At 34.0% G+C, this 16,814-nt stretch overlaps 1 protein-coding gene and 1 long non-coding RNA gene across 2 annotated transcripts; both read left to right on the forward strand.

Moving 5' to 3' along the window:
* On the forward strand, positions 5,196–8,117 carry LOC109707804 (alpha-galactosidase 1-like). The gene is made up of 14 exons (XM_020229333.1): positions 5,196–5,344; positions 5,473–5,534; positions 5,668–5,702; positions 5,822–5,925; positions 6,056–6,131; positions 6,257–6,315; positions 6,398–6,463; positions 6,585–6,668; positions 6,768–6,832; positions 6,963–7,045; positions 7,140–7,230; positions 7,320–7,369; positions 7,459–7,602; positions 7,730–8,117. Exons 1-14 carry the CDS (start codon positions 5,196–5,198, stop codon positions 7,820–7,822), a joined length of 1,161 nt encoding a protein of 386 aa, XP_020084922.1. The 3' UTR covers positions 7,823–8,117.
* On the forward strand, positions 8,709–10,884 carry LOC109708250. Its single transcript, XR_002215696.1, has 3 exons — positions 8,709–8,813; positions 10,019–10,059; positions 10,510–10,884. It is a non-coding gene; the product is annotated as an uncharacterized LOC109708250 (long non-coding RNA).

Genomic DNA, 16,814 nt, shown 5'->3' on the forward strand with positions numbered 1-16,814 from the left:
TGAGCTAGAATACTCTCGATAGTAACGGAACGTTTTATATCGAGTTGTTTCGATGATAGAGCTTCCAAATTGACGATCGGCTCGTTAAATATGATCTAAACCATTTAAACTATCTAGAAATCAAATTTCACGCACTTTCGATATTGTTCTTTATCCATCTAGTGAACAAAAAATAATGGCTGAAAATGAATATTCTTTAAAAAATGAATGATAGGAGTCTTGTAATCAAGATCAAGAGTATAGACTCCTGTTTTAAATAGTTTAAAGAATTTTCTAACAAAAATTCAATTGATTTGGTATATCTTTACAACCGTTAAACGAGAAACTGCTCTCTTATCCACCATTAAAAATTACAAATTTTGGAGAACCCTTTGATATCAGGACAAATGATGTCGAAAAAATTGTGAAATTTGATTTCTAAACACTTCAAGTGGATAGATCATGTTCAATGGAGGCGATCGTCAATTTGGAAGCTCTAATCCATCGAAAACAACTCGATAGTAAACGCCCCGTTTACTATCAAGAGTATTCTAGGCTCAACTCTATATTATATATATATATATATAATATAGTATATATATATATATATATATATGTAGGACTACCTATACCTATCGAAAATATAGAGGATTTGATGCTTTTCGAATTTTTGACCCTTTTGATTTAAGATTGTATGAGTTGGAAAATGATTGCGGCCCTCTTTAGGATTAATTAATATCCCTATAAATTGAGTGGTCCCTACAAGGTAATAATAGTATTAGTTCCAATCGAGCACCAGATCCCTATTCTTTCAATAGCAATAAGAAGCTCTACTCTCTGCTCTCTCATCCCTCTCTCATCGCTTCTCTCTTCTCCCTCTCTCTCTCTCTCTATATATATATATATATAGTGGCTCCGAATACTTGTACAAAGGTATCATGGGGTGATACATTGTGTGTTTTAGGCGCTTGGATGAGAGCATGTGAGGTTGAGATGATGGTGGTAGGTGTGGTGGTGGTATAGTGTTTAATCCAAGACTATTACTAATCAAAAATGTAGATCCAATGGCTTAAACACCTAATAGCACCAATCGAGTGGATGCTTGTAAGTATCATACTCAACTCATAATATATATATAATATATATATTATATATATAGTATAATTATAGAGAGAGAGAGAGAGAGAGAGAGAGAGAGAGAGGAGAGAGAGTAGGGCTAGAATACTTTTACAAGTATCACACAAATGATACTTGTGTGTTTTTAGCCATTGGATCTTTTTTTTGATTACTAATAGCCTTTAGATCAAACACTATTCCACCTACCACCATCATTTCAACCTCACATCTCTCCATCCAAGGGCTAAAAACACACAAGTATCACTTGGGTGATACTTTTACAAGTATTCTAGCTCTATACTCTCTCTCTCTCTCTCTCTCTCTATATATATATATATATATTCGAGCTTTTCGAGCCTAATTCGAACCAGCCGAGTAATACTCAAGCTCGGCTTGAAATAAATTTCGAGCCTTTCTTTTTGTTCAAGCTCGGCTCATTTAATTTCAAGCCGAGCTCGAGCGAGCCAAATATCGAATCAAACGCGAGTCGAACGCGAGCCGGCTCGCTCATTTGCCAGCCCTAATACCAACTCTATAACGAGGTGGTTTTTATGTCACATTTTCACTACACGCTAACCTAATCAAAACTCTCCTTTTATATATAGTACAAATTGTACAATAAAATTTTGATATTTTGTATAAAAAATTTACTGATTTTATATTTTTGAAAAAATGGGCCATCATTTTAGATTTTATAGATTATGTTCAAATTTTTAGTAAACTGGTTATAATAGTCTTTTTTTTTCTTTATGTTTTTTTTTTTTTTTCACTTTCGTTCGTCTTCCTCCACATTTCTTCTTTTCCTTCTCTTCCCCTTTCTTCTCATTCTCCACTACCCTCATATCGACATCACGTTCTGCTTTCTTATCTCCTCCGCCGATGCCGGCTCGGATATGGCATATATTGCAGAGGTGAGGCTACTGCGGAATACATGATTGCGGACGGCGACGGCGACGAGTGTACCACAGGATTTGAGGGCGACGAGAATGGAGAGCACGTCGGGCAGGGGCAGGGGCAGTGCTGCGGCACGGCAGAGGGCGAGAGAGAGGGCGCAATAGCGAAAAAGAGATGTAGAGGGTACAAGAAAAAAAAAAAAATAAAGAGTAAAAATAAAAAAATTCTTCTGAAAAGACTATTACGTGTTGTGACAATTATCAGAAAATTGAAGAGAGTAGATGTTGGTAGCCGAAATTCCCGACTCTTGACCCGGTCGAAAATCCTCCTTGGGAAGCGCGTCGGGGTGAGGAACGGCTGCAGATAGTGACCCTCGAAGTTTGCGCCCTTCGACAGATCAAGTGATTCGGCTGACGAGGGATCAAGCCAACCGAGTTCAAAAACCACTACTATCTGTTCGGTTCGGCTGGAATGAGCCGAATGTACAGAACAGGCCAGAAACTAGGCCGGAAGAAGAACCGAATGACTAAAGCAATACGAGCTCTGATCGGCTTGAAGAGCCGAAATTACTTTCTATTGATTAACTGATGGGAAGTACAAATATGGATATATAGTTTACAACGGAGTAATGCCCGTGGGACAGACAGACTCCAGGATTCTATTTTAGCGAACTACTCCTAGAGAAAAGCAGTAAAATTACAGGTAGACTACTCCTAGAGAAATGCAGGAAATTGCAGGAGAATAAGGGTGGTCTTTTGTTCACAGGGGAAAAGACCTCTTTTTAGAGTATTGTTGCCCTATTTATAGATCGCCCCTGCTGATAAGTTATTCTATTTTCACGATTGGCCACTATCCTTATTATTCGGACCACCTTCAGCCGATCAGAACTGCTTGCAACCGCTTACGGTTACTGTAACTTCTTTCAATTGACGTGACGGTTTTCTTTAAAACATTGCTGGTGCTCCTAGTGCACGGCTAGATTGATGCCTTTGAAGGGAACACCGGCGTACCACCTATCCGTGCCTAATTGACTCAACAGTAGAGAAGAAAGAAGAAAGAAATTGCACTACTTGAATTAAAATTTATATTGTTTGAGACAAAAAGTTACACTGTTGGAGATGAAAGTTACACTTTTTAAAAAGAAAATTGTATGATATAAATTATTTGAGACTAAGTTGGACTATACAAAATAGAAGTTGCCTTTTGTCGTTAAATCTACTAGGGGGCGCAACCCCACTCAATTTATTGGCTCAATTCAACATATAAATTATTTATTTCCTAGACCTATCATTATAGAGTAGAAATTTGGACCTACCAACAATAAATAACCATTAGACCTATTTTAGCCAACAATAAATAACCAACTAGTTAGATAGAATAGAAGGATGGGTCATGGGTGGGTCTAAGTGCACGATTATAAGGTTACACTGGGCTTAGGCTAAATTTCCTCACTTTACCGGGCCGCGTCGAATCAGGCATGTGTTTGCTCCACCGAAAGTGCAGAGTGCAGCAATTTTCAATCAGAATTGCTCACTTTCATTATTATGTTAGTCAAAACTTCACCGCTGGTCGAAACTTAAATTTTTCAAAATATCTTAATTGACTTCGGTCCACTAAAAACTGAAATCAATTATAGAAAAAAATAATATATTAATCTATTTCTTACACTTTCATGGCGTGTTTGGTTCGCTTCTTTTTCACCCTGAAATTGAAATCGGAATGGGTGAATCTGTTTGTGGGTGTTTGGTATGCGGGAGTTCTATTTTGATTCTGATTTCCGAGTGGAATGAGAATTCGAGAATCACCTCTTTTTTCAATCCGGCCTAGAAGGTCGGATTGGAAGTTGAATCTGAATGGAATGAATATTTATTCGGATTAAATTTATTTTTTCAACTTTTTTAATTAAAATATGAGTTTAAATTTAGAAATTAAATTTATAATTTTAGATTTTAATTTGAATTTTAATTAAAAATTAAAATTTAAGCAAGTCTTTTGAATCTAACTTATAAATTTGAATTTAAATTAAATTTTAATTTATATAAAGTTTTATTCAAATTTTATTTAAAACTTAAATTAAATTTATGGATTCAAATTAAAATTTAAATTGTAATTTTAAGTTTGAATTTGAATAAATCAAAATTTAGTTTTATATTTTGAATTATCCACTAAACTTCAAAGTTTAATTTTTTTTAAAAAAATTAAACTAAAATTTTGACATTATTTCAAAATTTTNAATAGATTTAAAATTTTCACATTATTTCAAAATTTTGATGAAAATTTTTAATATTGAATTTTTATTTTGAATTTAAATTAATATATTATAAAGATAAAGTTAGTATATTAATTTGATTACATTTTTTACCTGAACCAAACACCGACAATGGGAATGATTTATCCCGATTCCGATTCAGATAACGAACAAAACAGAATTAGATAATGAGTCATTCCGATTCCGATTACAGCTTATTTCAATTCCGATTCTGATTCCAATTTCAACTTCGAACCAAACGCGCCCTCAGTTTTACGTTAATCACTTTCTATCAAATAGATTAACAGCAGAACTGAGAAAACTTCAACTCCACAGCTAGTTATTAACCTGCGCTCTAATTTACCTGAAAGTCTACTTCAATCTAAAATTCACCTTTGGTGAAACAAACATGTCCGGTACCACACCTTATATTTGATGATTATAATTATCGAAATAATCCAACAAATTTGATTCAAAATATATCTGAAAAGTCTATATGGAAAAATAAACATTTTTTAAAAATTTTTTAAAAAATCTCCTTGTAAGAAGCCTGTTTTTAACAAAAAAAATGGTATAGAACATATCCAATAATTTAAATTTGAATTTTAAAAATCCCTATCTTAAAGTTTAAGAAGTACTGTGTATATATGTATATATACACCTGGTGCATAGATGCTGTTGTTGTTATTATTATTATTGTTATTAATTATTAATTATTATTATTATTATTATATTTAGTAGTACGTAACCGAATTCGGTTAAGCCACATCGCTCTTATCCAAATTCACGCACCTCTTAATTATGCGTACGTAGTGGGTATTGGTGTGTATATATCTATATTTATGTACACATGATATAACACACACAAACGAAGGAATAGAGGCTTCTAAAGTGGTGAACGAGAACAAGCGTGTTTTGTATTGATAAAGGGGAAAAGAAAACAAAAAAAACAAAGGAGATGGGGAGGTGTACAATGATGCAGCTCATGGTTTTCGCAATATTGTTCGTCGGCGCGACGAAGAGGGCCGAGTCGCGGTTAGATTCGAGCTTCGACAAGCGTCGACGGAGCCTCCTCGCCAACGGGCTCGGCTTAACGCCTCAAATGGGGTGCGTAGCTGCTCTTCTTGTTCTTCGTCACTAATCGCGAATTAATAATAATAATTGGTTTATTTTTTTAGCCAATTTAATTATTAATTGCATTTAGTAATTTATTTTTATTATTATTAATTTTTGAGTACAGCTGATGCTTTGGTCTCTACTGGGCTTGCAAAGCTTGGATACAAGTATGTCAATTTAGGTAATGTTCTCTTCACTCTCCATTTATACACAACCTCTATATATATATATATAGATAGATTTAAATAAGATGATTTATTTTTTTCATGTGTGAAACAAATGAAATTTTATTATATTTTTTCTAAATATTACAGATGATTGCTGGGGAAACTACAATCGCACACCAGAGGTTCAAATTTGAATTATTTCTCCCTTTTTTTTTTCTGGGTTTTTAATTTGTTTGTTTCATCGACGCGGTAAGTTATTTTGCTTATATATCTATAATACGGTTTACTTAAAATATTTCAGGGTAATTTACTTGGAAATGAGATAACATTTCCGTCGGGAATCAAAGCTCTCGCCGATTACGTGCACAGCAAAGGGCTCAAGTTAGGAATATATTCTTCTGCAGGGTAAAGTTACTTTGGTGCTTCTTCAAATTTATCATACATTATCTCTACTTTTCAAAAGTTGCTGCATGATTTAAATAATTGAGTTTTAACTCACGAAATTCGAACTAAAAGGATTATTCGTCGCTTTTAGGTTCCGAACATGCAGCAATCGAATGCCGGGATCGCTTGGCTACGAAGAAAAAGATGCTAAAACCTTTGCTTCATGGGTAAAGATTCTAAGATCTTTGATTTTTTAATATGTTTTTCTACTATTCATTATCGAAATAATATTACAATTTAGTTAGTAAGTTTGTCAGAAAATTTTCAGTCATTAACTTGCTTCGAAATGTAGGGAGTTGATTACCTGAAATATGATAATTGTTACACCGACGGATCGAATGTGACGAAGAGGTTATCTTATTTTTCCCAGATTATTATCGACTAACTCGACTTAAATTCGCTCGTCAAGCTAAATTTTACAAACTATTTGTAGATTCCCTGCAATGTCTCGAGCACTAAGGAAGGTCGATCACCCGATCTTTTACTCTCTGTGCGAATGGTAAAGCTAAAATTGATCACATAACTTAATCTGATCATAAAATTCTGCAACTTTTTTTCTTATTTGTTCATTTTAGTGATTTTTTTTTTTTTGGTTTTTTTGGTTAATGGGGTGTGTTTAGGGGATGGGCAGAGCCAGCATTGTGGGGTAACATGTTTGGGAATAGTTGGAGAACAACCACTGATATTAATGATACATGGATTAGGTATGCTTCAATTTCGCCGAAGAAGCATAAAAACAAAGAGGAATTAGCCTTGTTTAATCTCTTTACGAACTTGAATGGATAATTTTGTTCTTGTTTCAGCATCATGTGGAACATTGATGAGAACGAAAAGTACGCAAAGTACGCAAAACCTGGTGGTTGGAATGGTCAGCATTGAGTAGATCAGATCAACTTTTAGCCTCACAAGTTGTTGCTTCAGATTATCATTTGAATATACTAAGAAAAAATTTGCTTTTCTTTTTATTTGTTTTTATTTGTTTTTCCTGCTGCAATCAGATCCTGATATGCTAGAAATAGGAAATGGAGGAATGACAAAAGATGAATACATTGTTCATTTCAGCTTATGGGCCATTTCTAAGGTACTTTTAGAAAAAAAAAAAGAAAAGAACACCCACAAATGGATACATTCAATTAGTTTTAGATTTCATTTGTTCTTAATTTCTTATCATGTAGGCTCCCCTCATTATCGGATGCGATGTGCGGAACATGTCGAAGGAGACTTACGAGATTCTGACGAATGCAGAAGTTATCGCGATCAACCAAGGTGGTGAACTCGCGAACAAAAATCTTTTCTTACACTTCAAATTTTCCGAGGATACTTATTTCTTTCGATTTTGGGAAACAAAAAAACAGATTCCATCGGCGTTCAAGTGCGCAAAGTAAAGAAAGAAGGAGATCTCGAGGTAGATCACTCTTTGTTGTCTACTACTGCGTTGTACAAAACTCATTTCGCAACTCGGAAAGCGGTTTCGAAAATTATTTTCCGTAACAGGTATGGGCCGGGCCGCTTTGCGAAGAGCGAAGAGTAGTCCTTTTGTTAAACCGAGCCGACAAGGGATCGAGCCCGATGACGGCCCATTGGAAGGACATAGGAATTCCCTCTGGCACAGTTGTTGAAGCAAGAGATGTTTGGAAGGTATAAATTAACTTCAAATATTTGTTATTTTTCATTTATTTGAACATTTGTACTTCTCTTTTGTGCGCATGAACTATGTTAATTGTGAGAAATGTAGCTAAGAATGTGTATCTTCTTATTTCTGCAGCATAAGACACTGAAAGAGAAGCTCACAGGGAAGATAACGGCGACGGTGGCGGCCCATTCATGCAAACTTTTTGTGCTAAAACCGATCCATTAACTGATATCAGATTTTATTTATTTTATTTTTTTGTTTTGTTTTGCTTTTGTTTTAATATAAAGTTAGGTCCCAAGATCAGAAATTCTATGTCTTTAGTGTTTTTTGTTTTGCTTTTGTTTTTTTAGTATAAAGTAAGGTCCCAGGATCAGTAATTCTATGTCTTTAGTGTTTTAGTTTGATTTATTGGATGTGGGGTGAATAAACTGAGATTATTCTTTGTTTAATTCGCTCTGTGTAAGATGGTGTTGAACTGTTAAATTTTCTATAAAACCATAAGTAAATGATGGTTTATCAATTTCCTCCTTTATCTACGGGATTTATATCTGTGTAGAGCTTAAGATCACAAAAATCAACAAACTTTTCCTAATGGAAAATTCAACATTACATATTAGATAATTAGGTGCACAAAAAAAAAAGAAGATAAAACACTTAATATTTCCCAAATTTTTGCTTATAAATTTGTCCCATACATTGGATTGAGTTAAACTTATGAGTGGAATTAAACATAGGAAAATATTGTTGATTTTATATGATTTTAACCCTTTTGATTCAAAATGTTTATGTATATGAAACGTAGTGAAAGGGCCATGAATTTCGACCCAAATTCCCCACAATGTGGCCCCATGCGAAGCAAAAGGCGCGTGGGGACGCATCACCTCATCAGTGGACTGTTACGATTTAATTTTTGGTCATCGTACGGTGATCCTGCGAGTCCGCATGCGCCAATAAACGGACGAAAGAGCGGTTGGAATAAGTAATGTGTAGGCCCTCTCAGCTGATCTGAGTCGTCCAATGTGAATCCGACGGACAACGGTTCCCATTCGGGGTAACTTTAGTCCCACATCGCTTGTTTTCATAACGTTATATGTCTTCTTATAACCGATGCGCGCTCCCTGTGCTGTCTCTTCGGAGACATCCGATAAAATTGGAACGATACAGAGAAGATTAGCATGGCCCCTGCGCAAGGATGACACGCACAAATCGAGAAATGGTCAAAATTTTTTTAAACTAATTATCCTTTTTGCAAGGAGATTTTGATTCCTCGAAGTGCTCTGTTCTATTTATTTATTTATTTATTTATTTGTTCGTCCAAATTTTCTCCAAATTTTGATCTTTGGATTGGAGTTTTGATCTTGGTTTGTTCTCTTTGATCTCTGAATTATTTTTTTTTTTTTCAAATTTTCTCATAAGTTTTCTCTGTAAATTAGGGTTCGGTATCTCGGTTTATTCTCTTTGATCTCTGGATCCTCGAAATGCTCTCTTTTATTTGGTTTTTTTTTTTGGTTCTTCCAAATTTTCTCAAAAAATCTCTCTTTGGATTAGGGTTCCGATCTCGGTTTGTTCTCTTTGATCTCTGAATTTTCTTTTGCCTCACCGGAAATTCCTCTACTAGTTAGGGTTTTGACTTATTAATTTGTTATTTTAGGTGTTTGATTTTCTTTTTTTCCTTTTCCGTTGGTAATTTGTGTTCTTACGGAATTAGGGCTTTGATTACCAAGTTTAGTAATTGAAATGTTGAGTTGTTAGTCTCGTTCTGTATGATATAGTAATGTTTTGTCACAAATACTTGATTTTTTGCAGCTACATATGGCTACGGATTGTGTGATCATAACTACGAATTTGCACCTGATTTTGTGGAAATTTTGTTTCCCTTCAAATAGGACATTTTTAATTCAGTTTCCCTCTTTATTCTTGATAATTTTTTCTAGACCTTTTGCATATATCTTGATTCTTAACAATGTGTATATATCTACTCTTTTTTTTAAAAAAAATCCCCTTGTGCTTCTGCATAATATTGTTCGGTGCTTCCAAGTGTTGAAATCTTTAGAAAATAAGGAAAAAAAAACTTGATTTTGAGAGTGATATTGTGCCTCATATCACCTCAGGCGTAAATAACCACCACTCAATGTGCAAAAGAAGCAGCTACATTAGATTTTATACGAGTTGGTTGATTCCTTTCATTCACATTACCAGAGAACATCTCTTCCATATTATTTTGAAACTTCAATCACCACCTTGTTTATGTAGCATGCTTTATCACTTTAAAACAGTTAATCAATGAGGTATGGTCACATTAACAGCAAAATATGTCAAGATACCATATATGCATAGCATGTAATCTCTGTATATATTTCCTTTATTTGTTCTGTGTTCGATGTGGTCGTGATCTCCTCTTTCTTTTTCTTGCATATTCAGATGCGAGTGAGGCAGTCCCGCTGCTTTTTAACACATAAATGGTAATCTTCTTTTATATGCCCTTTTCGTCTGTGACATTGTTATATATGTTAGTGTTTTGTGCATCTGCTTTTGTGCGGCTGTTCTCTAATCACTTTAGTTGGAAATCCGTGAAACAATCTACAATTTTTACTAGACCCGCATGCTCGGAAATTTGCGTTGGATCGAACTTAAGGCCTCGTACAATCTAGCTATTTTCTTCTATTTCTGATTCTGGCGGTCGATGCAACTTGATTGCAGTTTTGCTTCAGGCACAATACTTGATTTGGTAATATTATATCCTGCTCATGGAAGTTTGGTCAGCGTATGATTATGAACTGAAGAACTTGAAATTTCATGCACTTTTTAAGTTTCAAGTTAAATTTTGCAACCCTATATGCTTAGATATCACTATTTTAAATAATCCATAAATAGTTGTTGCCCTGCATTCTTGGGTTGTTATCTTTCTGCAGGTAGTAGGGCTGCAAGAGCAGTATAGCAATAAGATCAGTAGCAGCATGAAGGCATTAATTTTGCGCATCACATGTGAGTTGCAAAGGAAATTTAATTTTGAAGAACAGGTTTGAGTATAATATGCACTCTTTTTTGTGTTTTTTTTTTTTCCTTTATTTTTGTCCTGGGAGAGCCAGTGTTTTTTCAGAATAGTTATCCGGTATAACTAGATGAATGTTATTATGTTTAGTAGCATTGTTCACTGAATAAACCTTAGTCAACAGCAGTTGTATTAATTTGTTCTTACTTCTTTTTTTTTGTTGTTCTTCTATAAGAAGGCTATTTATTTCCTTTAGTCACAATGTTAAGAATTTTGCTTTATTCATTTGAGGGCATGATTTTCATCTCAATCTATTTAAGGCACTTGTTTTTTTGCCTAATTCTTGTCAGATAGATATCATAGAAAATGTGGTGCACCGGTGTCGCAGATAAACAAGGAAGACTATCTGTGGAATGGTTTTTTTTGGGTTACTTTCATTCAGCTCCCAGTAAACATATCGAATAGTAAATATATTCTTATGAAGTTCAATTTTTCATATTTATTTATGCAAAAATTCAGTGATATTCATATTTGTATTTTTCGTTTGTTATTGTTAAAGCACAGTTTATTTTTTAAACAAAAGATATGTGAAATAACTTTTTTACCATCATAAATATGTTACTTCAAAAATTTCAACCGTTAGAATTATACAGAAAGGTCCTTTCAAAAATTCTCAATAGTCATCTTTTTTCTTTCTGCCATCACAAATAATATAAGGGGAATAAAAAAAGTCAATTTACCTCATTCACTAATTAAGATTAAGTAGTTTACTTTTAGTTAATTATATTTTTCTAATGGATCCTAACAAAAGGGGGTATATTTGAAAAAGTTAAGATTTTTGCAAGAACAAATATAAAAAATTGAACTTTGTAGGTCCATATTTGCTATTCGACATATTTACAGGGAGCCGCATGCAATTTACCTTTTTTTTTTTTGTAATAATGCTTATTTGCCATTTTCATGTTGTTCTCTTGTATTTTTTGTAAACTCCATGTTGTCAATGATTTAAAAATTGGGTCCGACGGACTAGTTCGACTAGTCCGACCGTGACTTAATCTATAAAGTAGTTCAGTTCAATTCTTTGAACCAGAAAATTTAAAATTCACTTTGAATTGTTCGAACCAGCTAATTGGTGGTTCAACCATCAAACCGATAAACTAGTCCGATTTTAATCAATCTGGCCTAGTTTTTTTATCAAGTTGATTTAAAATCCAATAGCTTAAAATCAACTTAACTGATTTAATTTTCTAGTGCTACATATTAGTCTTATAAAACGTAAAACGTGAAAATTTATGTATAATTAATTTGGTCTAGAAATTAATATTTTGTAATTAAGTATGATACTAAAATAATAATAATATATATATTATATAATAAAATTAAAAATAAAATTTAAATATTTATGGTATTATGCTGATATTATTGGTTCACCCATAATTCTTTACCCAATAACAATTATGGCCTGCTATTTGACCTGATTTTTAAAACATTGCACAACAAAAAAGAAAAAGGCAAAAATATAATTGTAAATTTTTTTATTTACTTATAAATTTTATGGTGAAGTAGATCAGTATGGAGACAAGCTAACAGCACGAAAAGAAGTTGATTGCACATTCATTTCATCAATGATAAGAACTACAAAGAAATGGAAAAAAAGGTTCATTTTAGGGGCGGTTGGTTCCTCATAAAACGAATCGAAAAATTATTTTTGGTATAAAAAATAATTTTTTGCTTGTTTGGTTCAATGTAAAAATACTTTTTCGTAAAAGTATTTTTACAGATTTGAAAAAAAATTGAAGTTTTTGTTTTCTGCTATTTTTTGCCGGAAAATGAAAATAGATTGCGTAAAACTTTTTTTTATTTATCAAACCAAATAAATGTGAAAATTTTTCCTTTCAATCGAACAAATGTTGATGACAAATTATTATTCTTTTTTTTACAAACCAAACACTACAAAACATAAAACATTTTTCCAGCAAAAAGTGTTTTCCACAAAGATTTTTTTTTACGATTTTATGTTGAACTAAAATGCATGTAACAAAGCCTACTCAGGAACAGAGAAAAGAGACAATTTCATGAAAAATTTGCACAATAGGACCATGTTTTTTTTTTTTTTTTTGGCTTTCTTGAAGATAACAGGGAATTATTTTTTTAATATGATAGCATTATTTTGAGCTCTAGCACTGCATTTGCATGGATGAAGGAAAATTAGGAGAGAACTATTTTCTCTTTGTTTGATGGAAATTTGAGTAAGAGAAATGCAGAGAAAAGGAGAGAAATAGATAGAAGTTGACCTTCTAAAATGGCCATTTTTTTTTTCTCTTCTCTTTTTTAAATCCAAACAATGGGAGAATAAATGAATAACAACAGACAAAGGAAATTTGATCTGCTATGCCCATTTTTCTTCCTTTAAATATAATTTCTCATCTCTTTGCTGAATGGGTCGAACAGTTGCCAAACTTGTTGAGCTAATTATATTGGGCCTATTTCTTATTTGGGCCTTGCTATTTGGGCTATGTAATTTGGTGAAGTCAAAATCTCCTCTTTTTATATTTTCTTATCATGTATGTGGGCCTCTATTTGTAAGCTTTTGGATCATGATTCTTTTGATCCAAAGGCCCATATTGTTAGCCTCTTCTCTTAGGGAGCTAAAGTGGGATATTAGAATAGAGAGAAAAAAAAAGAGAGAAAAGTAGAGAGTGAAAAAAAGAAGTGGGAGAAAAGAGAGAAAACCCTAGACTTGGTTTTGATCTTTGTTCTATCAAGAAGGAGGTGAGATCTTCCTTATGATGTGTGGTTTACACTATTTGGATAGAGCTAGAGATTGTTGGAGCTCTCTTTTATACCTTGGAGATAAGGTGATATTTCTCCCATTTGAATCTCTCTTGTAATCTTCAAGTTTATAGTGAAAGCTTCTTTTGTATTGTTCTCCCGTAGATGTAGGTATAGCCGAACCACGTAAATCCTTGTGTTCCTGTGGTTTTTGATTTTTGTTATTGCTCTTGTGCTTGGCTCTCCATTTGATGCTTAAAGAGAGTGGGTTGTGTAATTGCCCACTAAGTGTTTGTGAAATTGCCATCAATATTTTTCACCCTCATTTAACAACAATTGGTATCAGAGCTTGATTGGTGGTTATCTAAGCATTCATTTGTGTTTATTCACTCATCTTTCAAATGAAAAAAGCTATGGAATTTGAGAAGTTGAATGAGAGCAATTGGCCTATATGGAAAATCATGATAGAAGATTATTTGGTTGCAAAAGAGCTTGATTTACCAATATTAGGAAAAGGTGCAAAACCCACTAGTATGGATAATCATGAATGGGATATACTTGACCGAAAATGTTTGGCGGCGATTAGACCATGCATTTCATCATCGATTTTATTTGATGTCTATCAATGCAAGACCGCATCCGAATTGTGGGAGACTTTGGAGCAATCATTTGAGCAACCTTCCGGTGTGAACAAGATGCATGCAATGAAGAGACTCTTTCTCTTGAAGATGCAAGAAGGTTCTACTATTCGTAAGCATGTGAGTGAGTTTAACTCTATTGCGGCACAATTGAAGTCTCTCAAAATTAACCTTGATGAAGAAGTCCTTTGTTTACTACTTTTGAGTTCTTTACCTTCAAGTTGGGATACTCTTGTTACTATGGTGGCGAACACAATGGGGAACAAATTCAAGTTGAATGATATTGTTGCTTCATTGTTGAATGAGGAAACTCGCAAAGCCACAAATCAATTGTCTAGTGATTTGAGTCAAGCACTACCTATTGATGAAAGAGGAAGGTCATCGAAGCGAGGCCAATATTCCAACACAAAGGAAAGATCTCAAAGTAAAGGAAGATCAAAATCACAAGGTAGAAAGCTTACTTGTTGGTATTGCAAGAAGATGGGTCATGTGAGAAAGGATTGTTATGTTTTGAAAAATAAGCAAAAAGGTAAAGGCAAGGATGTCAAGAATGAAGTTAACAACGCTTCGGATGGTGAAAGTGGAGTCACATTAAGTGTTGCTTGCACAGTCTCTTCTTGTGTAAACACTTGGGTTTTGGATTCCGGTGCTTCTTTTCATATATGTCCGGATCGATCATATTTTTCTACATACAAAGGAGTAGATGGTGAATTTGTTTATCTTGGTAATGATCGGGCATGTAAAATTATTGGCATGGGTGACATTGTCATAAAGCAAACAAATGGTCAAAAGCATACATTGACAAATGTGCGTCATGTTTCGGAGATCACAAAGAACTTAATGTTGGCGGGACAATTGGATGATTCCGGTTTTGTTATCACTTTCGGAAAGGGCTCTTGGAAGATATCAAGGGGTAGTATGACTATTTTGAAAGGGCAAAAGAATGAAAGTCTCTATACACTTCATGGAACCACTCAAAAGGGTGATGATTCAAATTTGATGGTTACTACCGCAAGCAAAGGCGAAAATATGCAAGTTTGGCATAATCGGCTTGGTCATCTAAGTGAGCATGGTATGCAAGTATTACAAGAACATAAACTTATTCCTTTCTTTGAGCATTCATTTCTTGATTTTTGTGAACATTGCATTATGGGAAAACTACATAGAGTTAAGTTTAAAAGAAATGAGATGCATAGAAAGGACAAGCAATTGGAATTGGTTTATTCCGATGTTTGCGGTCCTTTCAATATTAAGTCTCTTGGAGGTGCATACTACTTTGTTACTTTCTTAGATGATTATTCTAGAAAGTGTTCGATTTATCCTTTGGCTTCGAAAGATCAAGTTTTTGAAACTTTTAAGAAATTCAAAGCATGTGTTGAAAAGAAAAGTGACCATTTTATTAAGTGTTTGCAAACCGACAATGGTCGTGAATTTTGCTCTAGTGCCTTTGATGATTTTTGTTTTGAGAATGGCATCAAAAGAGTGAAGACGGTTCCCTACACACCACAACAAAATAGGATCATTGAAAGAATGAACCAAACAATTGTGGAACAGATTCGAAGTATGTTGTCGCACTCCGGCCTATCAAAGTCTTTTTGGGCCAAAGCGGCAAATACGGCCATTTACTTGATTAATAGATCACCTAGTGTTGCATTAGATGGAGACATTTCGAAAATTATATGGAGTGGCAAGGACATTTCCTATGGGCACTTAAGAATATTTGGGTGTGAAGCTTATGTTCATATTCCGAAAGAAAGTAGAACAAAGCTTGATGTGAAATCAAGAAAATGTGTATTTCTTGGTTATGGAGGTGATGAGTTGGGTTATAGACTTTGGGATCCCGTTGTTAGAAAAACTATTCGGAGCCGGGATGTTGTGTTTAGAGAGGATGTAATGTTTAAAGAAGGCACGGAAGAAGAGCAAAAGAAAGATAAACTTGTTGTTGATGTACAAGTTGATGGTTCTTCTCAAGATATACATGAAGTTCATCCTCCACTTTATGATAGTGATGTTGGTCATGATGATAATGTTGATCATGAAGAAAGTACACAATCTAGTGAAAGTCGGCATGATTCTCATGAGAGTGAGAACGATATGTCTACCCCGCCGGCACATGATTTGAGAAGATCAATTAGGCTATATAAACCTATCTAAAGGTATTTTCCTTCTTTATATTATGCTTTATTTACTGATTCGGGTGAGCCCGAGTGTTTTCAGGAAGCAAAAGATTGCCCCGAAAAAGCAAAGTGACAAAGGGCAATGGAGGATGAGATGGATTCCGTACATCAAAACCATACTTGGGAATTGGTGGAGCTTCCGGTCGGAAAGAAAGCATTGAAAAATCGATGGGTTTATGTGATAAAAAATGAAGTCGATGGATTCAAGAGATATAAGGTAAGGCTTGTTGTTAAAGACTATGGATAAAAGCAAGGTATTGACTTCAATGAAATATTTGCTCCCGTTGTTAAGCATTGCTCAATTAGAGTTGTTTTATCCTTGGTTGCTAATTTGGATCTTGAGCTTGAGCAACTTGATATTAAAACCGCTTTCTTGCATGGTGATTTGGATGAAGAAATTTATATGTTTCAACCCGAAAGCTTTGTAGAAGCTAATCCTAATTTAGTATGTAAACTAAAGAAAAGATTTTATGATTTAAAGCAAGCATCTAAACAATGGTACAAGAAGTTTGATTCTTTCATGCAAGATGAAGGCTCCAAAAGATGTGATTTTGATCATTGTGTTTATTTTAGATGCTCAGCATATGATTCTTTTACTATTTTGTTACTATATATGGATGACAAGTTGATTGCTAGTA

Source organism: Ananas comosus, linkage group 3 (genome assembly GCF_001540865.1).
Source record: "Ananas comosus cultivar F153 linkage group 3, ASM154086v1, whole genome shotgun sequence".
NCBI lineage: Eukaryota > Viridiplantae > Streptophyta > Magnoliopsida > Poales > Bromeliaceae > Ananas > Ananas comosus.